At 52.6% G+C, this 10,602-nt stretch overlaps 1 protein-coding gene across 1 annotated transcript; it reads right to left on the bottom strand.

The window, feature by feature from the left end:
• Positions 1-6,317: 6,317 nt before the first annotated feature.
• Positions 6,318-9,783, bottom strand: LOC105833288 (uncharacterized protein K02A2.6-like). The gene is made up of 4 exons (XM_012674924.1): positions 9,665-9,783; positions 8,554-9,449; positions 7,541-8,393; positions 6,318-6,690 (listed from the first exon to the last, which is right to left on the bottom strand). Exons 1-4 carry the CDS (start codon positions 9,781-9,783, stop codon positions 6,318-6,320), a joined length of 2,241 nt encoding a protein of 746 aa, XP_012530378.1.
• Positions 9,784-10,602: the final 819 nt, after the last annotated feature.

Here is a 10,602-nt window from a genome sequence, read left to right as displayed (position 1 = left end):
CACACACACACACACACACACACACACACACACACACACACACACACACACACACACAACACACACACACACACACACACACACACACACACACACACACACACACACACACACACACACACACACACACACACACACACACACACACACACACACACACACACACACACACACACACACACACACACACACATCCTCATTCGCTCATGGGCGCCGCCTCGCGGCCACCTATCTCTCATTGGCTCTCGCCATCGCTCATCTCCCCCCCCCTCTCCCTCACCCTCTCTCTCTCTCCCTCTCTCCCTCCCTCCCTCCCTCCCTCCCTTCTTTTTCATCTTCAGTAGATGTATATGCATGTCCGCCGTCTTCTTATAACGTGAGAACTTTATACGCTGCTTCTGTAACGTGAGCTTCCTGCTTCACGTTACGACTTAGCGCGTCGGCGTTCGCGTTCGCTCGCCTTATGAATAATTTTATAATCGTACTCCTCCAGGCTACGTGGGAAGTTTTGCGAGAGGCTCCGCACGGCCTTCCTACCACCAGGGTACCAACGCCGGATCAGAGCAGAGATACAAGACCGCCGTCAACGACCGGGCAAAACCTTTCGTGCCTACTCCACCGCATTAAGCACCCTGATGCGTCGGGCTGGAGGATATTCCGAACGAGAACGGTTAAAGCAGCTCTACGATTAAAACATAATTGGCCTGGATTAACGGCCGATGTAGAGTGGTACATAAAGAAATGCGAGTTATGCCAAAAGAATAAACTTTCTCGAAGAATAAAGGCACCTCTTATCGTCACAGATACGCCTAGCCGACCCTTCGAGAAATGTGCGCTCGATATAGTAGGACCACTAACATTAACAAAAAATGAAAATCGGTACCTACTAATCTTTCAGAATCATCATTTCAGAATCATTTACGAGATATATCGAGAAAAGGCAAAAACTCTAAATTTTTGAAGGATGGTTTCAACCCTTTAAACCATTTATAAGCACCAACTTGTAACGACCGTTTTTTCGCGCGGAGATCTTAGCTCGTCGGAAGGATAAAGGCCAGGGCGAAAAAAGGCTCAGAAACAGCAGAAATGCAATGGACAGTTTCGATGATACAGTTTTTATTATTCTATTCTAATACAATGACGGATATTTACAACGCGAGTGAAGTATGTACAATGTTCGGCTATTTACATCGATGTTCCCCGGTGATCAGGGATGGAGCGCGTGACAGCGGGCCGATCAGCTGTCCGGTATGGTGGGATTGCGGCGGTGCGCGGTGAGGCGGGCGGCGCGCGTAGTGAGCCCGACGTTCGGGCTTGGTGGCCGGCGGGCGCGCGGTGTGGGACCGGGTGTCTCGCGCCCCGACGTTTTTCTAGGAATTGCTACGGCAATTCTTTGAACGGCGGTTTGGTTTTCTGGAACGGCGTCGGCCCCGAGTACTCTCGGGGGGAGACGGAGAACACTCCGTGCCGTTTACCGGGCCGTGAGGATGTGGTCGGGAAGGATCCTTGCTAGCTGCCGAGAGCTCTCGGCGGAGACAGAGCACGCTCTACCCCCGTTGTCTGCTTAGCAAGGAAGGAAGTCAGGCGAGCTAGGCCGAGAACTCTCGGCGATGACGGAGAACACTCCACCGTTTTGCTGGCTCGTAGGGCTTGTCTTCTCGTCGGAACGTGTCGGACGGGATAACGAGAAGTGGAGTTTGTCGCTGCCGGGCGGCCTTATATATGGTCCCCGGCAGCGACTCGGGAGTTTTCGGAATTCCTCGGCCTCCTCTCGGTTACATCTCCGGGATGCTGATTCGAGAGGAGGGAGGCGACGCGCCTTCGAGGCCCGGCGGATGGTCGGCCGGGCCTCGCGGTCGTTGTTAGCCGCTTAGAAACGCGGTTCGTTACAAACTTATAATTTCTAAATTCATGTATTTACCCCCTCTACATTTATGCAAAGTTTCATTAAAATCAAAATTTTCGGGTTCGCAAGGTTCCCTTGTAAGTATTACAAGGTAAGTAATAAGATAGGCTAAGAAATGTATAAGGTAGACTAAGGTTTATAATAAAGGTTTGTTAATTCAATATCGGTGTGCGCAAGTTGGTTTCCCCCTTTCTTTCGAGTCCTGGTATCCGGCGAGCCTGTCCGAGGCGTTCGGAAAAGGCGAACCGTTACATGGCGCCCAAACAGGAACCAGTCTAGTGGAAACCCAGCTTGCGCCCATACCGAATGAGTTCGTGGATTCATAACCTCTCCAAAGAGCAGGCCTTACAGCTCGCCCAGCAGCACGGAATAAACACCGCCGCTCCGCTAGACACCCTTCGGAAAAAACCACGACAATTTCACACCGCTAACTCCGGTGTCTTCCAGACCGCCGACGTTCCAGAAATCCATATCGATCTAGCCGACGACAACGTGCCAAGCCAACCAGACACCACGCCAGTAACCAACCCGACGATGCAGGAAGGAGCCGTCTGCCTGGAACTCCCAAGGATGACATCCAGATCAGTAGAACGAATCAATTATCATTAATCAAGTCCGGAAGTTGAGCCATCACTTTGATGGGAAAGACCTCCTCACGTTCCTGGAGGGGACCAAAAAACTACGGCTCAGCTATGGACTAGAAACGGAGCACCTCCTATTGGGATTGCCAGAGCTGTTACGAGACAACGCCCTCTTATGGCATAGGAATAACACCAGGCAATGGCTACGTGGGAAGTTTTGCGAGAGGCTTCGCACGGCCTTCCTACCACCAGGGTACCAACGCCGGATCAGAGCAGAGATACAAGACCGCCGTCAACGACCGGGCAAAACCTTTCGTGCCTACTCCACCGCATTAAGCACCCTGATGCGTCGGGCTGGAGGATATTCCGAACGAGAACGGTTAAAGCAGCTCTACGAAAACATGGACCCAGAGTGTCAACTGTATGTCCAGCTTACCGATCAGACTACACTACCCGAACTAACCCGGGTCTCACAATACGAAGAGATCAACCAGCGACATAAAGCACGCTCCGTCGAGTCTAGGCCCGCCCAGGGGACCGCCGCGACGTACAATCGAGAGGAGTGCTGCTGGCGCTGCAAACAGCGCGGTCACACGCGGTTAGACTGCAAACGTCAGCCGAAGAAATTTTACTCCCGGTGCGGGAAAGACGAAGTCTTGACCAGGGATTGTCACCCACCGGGAAACGAGCGAAGGGCCGGCGACGTAACGGCCGTCACCGAGCCCGCCACCCAGTAACGTACAACCCTCGACCGCACCTACCCGTACGCGTTGCCGGTCGCACCCTGCAGGCGCTCCTGGACTCCAGCTCGGAAATGTCGTACATAAGCGACGAAACGGCCAAACTGCTCTCCCGATACCGGGTTCGTCCTGGAGCAAAGGAAGAACATGTACACCTTGCCGATGGAACCACGGTGTCCATCACCGGAGTTTTCCACCTGCCACTACACATCCAGAGAAGAACATACAGGCACCGGTTCGCCATGCTACCGCGCTTAGAAAGCCAGGTCTTGATCGGAGTCGACCTCTGGAGTAAACTACGGCTGACGCTCACGCCGCCCCCGCCCAGTACCAGGGACGGACGAATCATCAAGAGACTGACCGCCGGAGCGCTCCGCCAACAGACCAGAGGCGAGATCGCGCAACTCCGCGACTTTTTGGCCACGGAGCTCCCCCGCTTCGAAACACGGACCAACCTCTAAAGTAGAGCACCATATCAGGCTCAAGCCCGGGCCTCCAATTAAGCAACGGTACCGGCCACGCAACCGGCCATGCAAAGCGTGATCAACCAGGAAGTCGACAAAATGCTGGCGGAAGGGGTCATCGAGCCTTCACGCAGCCCTTGAAGCTCGCCGGTGGTGCTCGTCAAGAAGAAGGACGGGAACCACCGGTTCTGCGTCGATTTCCGACGGCTCAATGCCGTATCCGAAAAGGACGCCTATCCTCTCCCCCACATCACCGCGTCGTCAGATAAGCTTCGCGGAGCCAGGTACCTCTCGACACTGGATCTGAAAAGCGGATATTGGCAGATCCCGCTCACTTCAGCAAGCCGCCCGGCCACCGCGTTCACAGTACCCGGGAGGGGATTATTCCAATTTAAGGTCATGCCTTTTGGGCTACACTCCGCGCCCGCCACCTTTCAAAGACTATTGGACACCGTACTGGGGCCAGAGTTGGGGCCTAACGTCCTGGTCTATCTCGACGACATTATCGTCGCCAGTGCTACCTTCGAGGAGCACCTGCAGCACCTGGCCGAAGTCTTCCGCCGGCTCCGAGGAGCCAGGCTAAGGCTGAACCCCGACAAGTGCTGCTTCTGCCGCAACCGCCTACGATACCTGGGGCACATCATAAACCGACGGGGAGTACACACGGACCCCGAGAAGGTGAGCGCCATCACAGGATGGCCAGCACCGACCACCCTCCGCAAGGTGCGTCAATTCCTGGGAATGGCCTCCTGGTACCGGAGATTCATCCCCGACTTCTCCACTTTGGCGGCCCCGCTCACGGCGCTCACCAAAAAGAACGCACGCTGGACATAAAAGACAGCGGAGGAACGGGCATTCAGGCTTCTAAAGGAAGCTCTGACTTCCGCACCGGTGCTGGCATGCCCGGACTTCAACAAGCCCTTCCTGCTGCAAACCGACGCGAGCACCCAGGGACTAGGAGCCGTGTTGACCCAGGACCACGGACAAGGGGAAAAGGTCATCGCCTACACCAGCCGGACGCTCAACAAGGCCGAGCGCAACTATAGTGCGACAGAGTTCGAGTGCCTGGCTGTGGTCTGGGGAATCAAACGCATGCGCGATTACCTGGAGGGTTATCGATTCACCGTTCCTGACCGACCATCAGGCCCTCAAGTGGCTACAACAACTGGAAGCACCTACGGGGCGACTGGGCCGCTGGCTCTTTGACCTCCAGCAATACAATTTCGAGATCCGATATCGCCGGGAGAAACAAAACCAGATGGCGGACGCCCTCTTCCAAGAGCCGCAAGTAGGGGCCGTCACCGCGACCATCGACCACTGGCACAAACGTACAATGGCCAACGTCCAAAAACACCCGGACAGATTTCCAGTTTACGAAGTACGGCACGACAAGCTGTATCGCCTCCTCCATGACCTAGAGTTCACCGAGACAGCGGCCAGTGAACAATGGAAAGAATGTCTGCCGCGAAGTCGACGATCGGAGGTGCTTCGGCGGCTCCATAACGAGCCATCCGCCGGACACCTGGGCGTAGCCAAGACAATCGCGCGCATAGCACGCCTTTATTATTGGTCGGGAATGTCCCGAAAAATCGCTCGGTATATGCGCCACTGCCCTACCTGCCTGGCCTATAAAGTGCCCCAACGCAAACCTGCCGGTCATATGTACGCCACACCCGCGACTGCACCATGGCAACAGGTCTTCATAGACCTAGTGGGCCCCCTTCCTCGCTCCAGTGGACACACTTGGCTGCTAACCGCGCAGGATCGATTCAGCAAGTACCCCTCCACCGAGCAACGGCCCCGGTCTTGGCCCGAGAAGTCACCAGGCGCATCATATACCGCCACGGGTGCCCCCAGCAACTCGTCTCCGACAACGGAACGCAATTCACCTCACGACAATTTCGACGGCTGCTGGCAGAGTTTGGCATAGAACACCGCGAAAGTCCAGTATATGCAACCCGGTAGAGCGGGCCAACCGGACCATGAAAACAATGATTGCGCAATACGTGGGGAACCGCCACCGCGAGTGGGACCAACACCTCAAAGCCCTACAGTTTGCCATCAACACCGCGAACCACGCGGCAACCGGATACTCCGCGGCCTTCCTGATCCACGGCAAAAAACTGCGCGACCATACCACGAGGATCAACGACCCGCAGAGGGAATGGCGCCAGAAGAACGCTGGCGAGAGTTAGAGGAGGCCTATGAACTCGTCCGAATCCACTTGGCACAAGCATTCCAGAGGCAGGAACGACAGTATAACCTGCGCCGGCGCGCGTGGCGTCCTCAGATAGGGGATCTGGTCTGCGGTGTCCAATCGTGCGTGTCTAATCGTGCGTGTCCAATCGAGCGGTATCCAATCGTTACGTGTCCAAACGGGATACTCCCGAGTGTGATCTCCGGGACGGGTAGTTCCCGCTGTGAAAGTTGTGACTGTAGAAACATCCAGTCGTCCTCAGGGCCTCTAGATGGGGTTGATAATGCAGAGCTCCCTTTCCAGATGTGATTGATATGGCGGTCGATGGTCCTTCCGTCATCGAGACGCACAGTGTAGCGCGTCCTGGGACTTTGTGGAGGGCTTTGTGGATCACACCCTCTTCCCTTTTATCCTTGCGTGATAGGACTATCACTCGATCTCTGATTGCTTCTCCGCAGGTGGATTTGGCGCCACAGGTTCGAGAGGCTCGATGCTAGGGAGCCACTTAGTGAATGGGGAGTTCATGCGTCGCCTGAATAGAAGCTCTGCCAGAGACTTCCCCATGGGTGATTCTAAACATGGAGTGTATCGATAACTGTAAAGAAAATCAAGTAATTGTTTTTTCCAGTTAGTTGGATCCTTAGCAATGGCTCTTTTTACGATGTCCACCATCCTCTCTGCCTGGCCGTTTGATTGCGGGTGGTTTACCGCGGACAGTAGGTGAGATCTGCAGAAGGTATCGAACAGTTCTGATGTAAACTGTGTTCCATGGTCTGTAACGAGCACGTCTAAGGGTCCGTACCTGGAAAAGAATTCGCGACACAAATCGATAGTGCGAGATGCTGAGATCGTGAGCGTGATTGCTACGTCAAGAAACTTAGAGTAAGAGTCCACGAATATAAGCAGGTACTGTCCTTCGATCAGGACTCGTAGTCCAAGTGCACGCGTTCCATTGGCCGAGATGAGGCGGGCCAGGGGTTTAGTGCTACCTTAATTGGCAGTTTTTGATTCAGCGCACAAGAGTCGCACTGGCGTACGAGGTGTTCGATGTCCTCCGACATTTTAGGCTAGTATACGTATTCCCGTGCAAGCTGTTTTGTTTTTCTAATGCCCGGGTGGCCCTTGTGGAGTGCTGTTAGGATGGTCGGTTTAAGCTTCTCTGGGATGACCACTCTATCAGCGAGAAGTAACGTGTCGTTGACGATGCTGAGTTTCTCCGAACGTCTCCTAAAATTGTCTAGCTGTTCCGGAATTTTCTTTGTCTTCCAGCCTTCTTTGATAGCTTGGGCGACTGACGAGAGGAGAGGGTCTTCTTTGGTGGCTGCCCTAAGTTGGCTGCGAAGCTCGTTGCCGGAGAAGTCGATTGAGAGGTTTTTTATCTGGAGAAGCTCGGATTCTGCACGGATGCTTGCTACCTGGAGCTCCTCTGCGTTATCGCGGCGGAATTTGTCGATCAGGCGTCACAGCGCGTCTGCCTGGCCAAAGTCTTGAGTGCGAACGTATTCTATGTGGAAATCGTAGCCCAATAGCCTTAATGCCCATCGTTTGAGTCGGGCTGCTGTAGTGGTCTTGAGTCCCTTGATGTTTTCTGTCTGTAGTAGAGCTACGAGGGGTTTGTGGTCTGAAGTATGAATTTCCTTCCCCAGACGAACTTATGAAAACGTTCGATGGCTGTGACGAGCGCGAGTGCTTCCTTTTTCAATTGAGAGTAGTTCCGCTGGGCGTCTGTAAGGCTCTGTGCCATGTGATAGACGGCACGCTCGTGGCCTTGAGAGTCTCGTTGTAAGAGAACGGCACCGATTCCGGTGGCGCAAGCGTCTGCTGCGACGATCAGCGTTTTCGAGGGGTCGAAATGTTCCAGTAGAAGAGGACTGAGCATGACCTTCTTGATTTGTTCAATGGCCAGATCGTATGTTCGGTTCCAAGACCATGTTTGATTCTTACTAGTAGTAAGGTCTTCTAGTGGTTGTTTTATTTGATGCAAATGCGGGATGAATTTGCCGTAGTGATTCACCATTCTTAGGAAGGTCTGTACTTCCGAGACTGAGGTGGGTTTTGGCATGTTTACTATGGCACTAGTAGCCTCTGGATCAACTGATATGCCGTGTGCATTTACGATTGACCTCAGATATTTAATTTTTTCTAGTGCGAATTTGCATTTTCCGATTTTTAGTTTCCAGCCTTGATCCTGTAGGCGTTGAAGAGTTTTCTGCAAACGTTCGTCGAGATATGCGTAGACTCCTACGAGGCCGGAAATTGTGGCGTCCATTGCCTGCTGGAAAATAGCCGGGGCGGTTTTGATACCAAAAGGCAGGCGTTTGAACCTGAAGAGTCCCTTTTGCGTCGTCATTGTTGTGATTTCCCGGTGGACCTCGTCGATCTCAAGTTGGAAAAATGCATCGCTAAGATTCAGTAGACTAAAAAAACGATTTCCATTTAGTTTTGACGTAATACTCTCGACGGTGGGCAGGGGATGCCTATTGTCGATTAACGCGCTGTTGACGCCTGTTGAGTAGTCACACATAAGCGTAGATTGTCGTTTTGGTTTTTTGCGATGACGATGGGCGATGTCCAGTTTGCGGTTTTTACGCTTTTAATTATGTCGTTAGATACAAGGCGTTTTAGTTCGTCTTCAAGCAAGTTTTCCATGGCGTATGGAATTTGCCGGCATGGAATCTAGACTGGGCAAGCTTCGTTTGCAAGATGGAATTTGCAACTTTAAAGTCACGGCACGTGTCTAGATCCTCGGCGAATAAATCCGGGAAGCGTCGTAATGCGTCCTCGAGGCAGGCGTTGTGACGCGATGCGACTTTAGTACAGTTACTGGACGTAGTAGGTTTGAGTGTTTGTTCGCGCGTTTGGTTCGCGCTCGCTAGTGCCGATGCAGTAACCTGCAGTGGAGTTGGCGCGGAGCTGACTCTGGGCAAGTCAGATAATAACACAGACCATAAGTTAAGATCGTCTATGGCATTTAGTCTGAATAGGTTAACTTCGTCTCGCGACGCGACGTAAACGTAGATTTTGGATTCGCAACCAAGTGCGGAAATCGTGCAATGGAATTTACCAAGGACATCTAATTTGCTCCCGCCCGCGTGTTTGATGGTATCGCTAGGTGCGAGTTTTGGCGATCCGATACGGATCCAATCTTTTTTACCGATTACCGTGATGTCCGAGTCGGTGTCGTACTGGAGTGTCACTGTTTTACCTAGCAAGGACATCGTTACGTAGCGTCGGCGTTTACCGATCGCGGAGAGCGAATGAGTCACGACGCTTTTGGTTTCAGTGACGGGTTCCGACTCTTTCGGTTTTGCGCGGCACACTTTAGCGATGTGGCCCTTGACCGAGCACTTGTGGCACACTGCGTCGCGGAAAGTGCATTTCACACGCGGATGCGCGCCGCCACACCCGTTGCACTTTGTGGTGGTGGCGGTTGACTTGGCTTTAGACGCCTTTGTAGTCTCGAACGCGGTTTCTCGTTTTGACACCTGTTTTGGTTTAGCCCGCGCGACGTTTAAGACGGCAATTTGCGATTGCTTTGTTGTATTTTCCAAGGTTTTTTGCCTGTCGCGACGTTCATGTAAGCTTCGAGTTCAGCGACGACATTTTTGAGAGATGTAGATGGATTTTTCTCGATAACGCAAAGCGCGATCTTTTTTAGTACATCGTTATCGCTCGAGAAGCTGAATGATTGCAGCAATAACAGTATTCGAAGGTTATCGTCGGTCAGGCTAGAACGGTCGACGTCAGCGGCGTGCCGGTTGATACGGTCCAAATACTCCGTGATGGGAGTTGACTTGTCGTAACGGTAATTTAGGATTTCGATACGTGGACGGGTGATCGGTACTTTATCGCCGAAAAGTTCCTTTAGGATCGCTATGAGATCCTTCTGAGGCATGGTGGTCGGATCCGTAGGCGCGACGTGATCTACTAACCTGTCGAATTCCGTTTGCCCGAGTTTGTCTAGGACGAGACGTGTTTGCACCTGAAGTGGCAAGCACGCTGCTTCCGTGACCACAGTGTATTCATGGCGTAGCAGCCATTTTGAGAACGGCTTCGTTTTGTCACCTGAATCGTAATGGTACTTCTCGACACGAGCACTCAAGTGGTTGTATGTTTTTGAGTGCGATGATGTGTGAGCTTGCAATGAGACTTCGTGTTCGCCTCGTTAGTTGAGTTGAAGTTGAAGAAGGCTATTGATGGCCGCCGTGAGAGCTTCGATCTGTTTGGTCGGACATATTGATCGCGAATCACTGATATTCCACTTACACAAGTATCCTATACGCAGCGCCAGTTGTTGGGTTTCTCGGATGAGGAGAGGAACGATACGGGGACGCGAGAGGTTCAGAGTAAACAGAGAGTACTCGGGGCTACTGTATGCAAGTCTTGTTTATTAAGGTTAGCGCGGGTACAAGCCGACCGTACGTGGCCATAGGCGTAGGCGTACTACTCGCTCGAGCGCGCTCCCGAGGCGACACCTGTTGGTATCAGTCGGTCGGTCGAGCCGACATCCATGGCGACACCCGGTGGTGTCGGTCGGTCCAACAATAGAATACTATAGAATCGCATATATACACGAATAAAATATCATAGAGTCGCATACATTTGTATATACAATTACGTATGTACGTAGATATATAGAATATCATTGAGTTATATGTCCACGTAGATAGAATACCATTGAGTTACATGCCGACACAGATAAAATATTATAGAG

This window comes from Monomorium pharaonis, chromosome 5, assembly GCF_013373865.1.
Source record: "Monomorium pharaonis isolate MP-MQ-018 chromosome 5, ASM1337386v2, whole genome shotgun sequence".
NCBI lineage: Eukaryota > Metazoa > Arthropoda > Insecta > Hymenoptera > Formicidae > Monomorium > Monomorium pharaonis.
This window is presented reverse-complemented; position numbering and strand designations above follow the sequence as displayed.

What these genes read in the sequence shown, in the direction of transcription:
- LOC105833288 (XM_012674924.1), bottom strand. Translation starts at nt 9,783, where the DNA reads ATGCCTCAGAAGGATCTCATAGCGATCCTAAAGGAACTTTTCGGCGAT. An exon ending in CCAGTCTAGATTCCATGCCG is followed by an intron (nt 8,394 to 8,553) that starts GCAAATTCCATA and finishes ACTACTCAACAG; the next exon opens with GCGTCAACAGCGCGTTAATC. An exon ending in GCCATCGAACGTTTTCATAA is followed by an intron (nt 6,691 to 7,540) that starts GTTCGTCTGGGG and finishes ATTCTTTTCCAG; the next exon opens with GTACGGACCCTTAGACGTGC.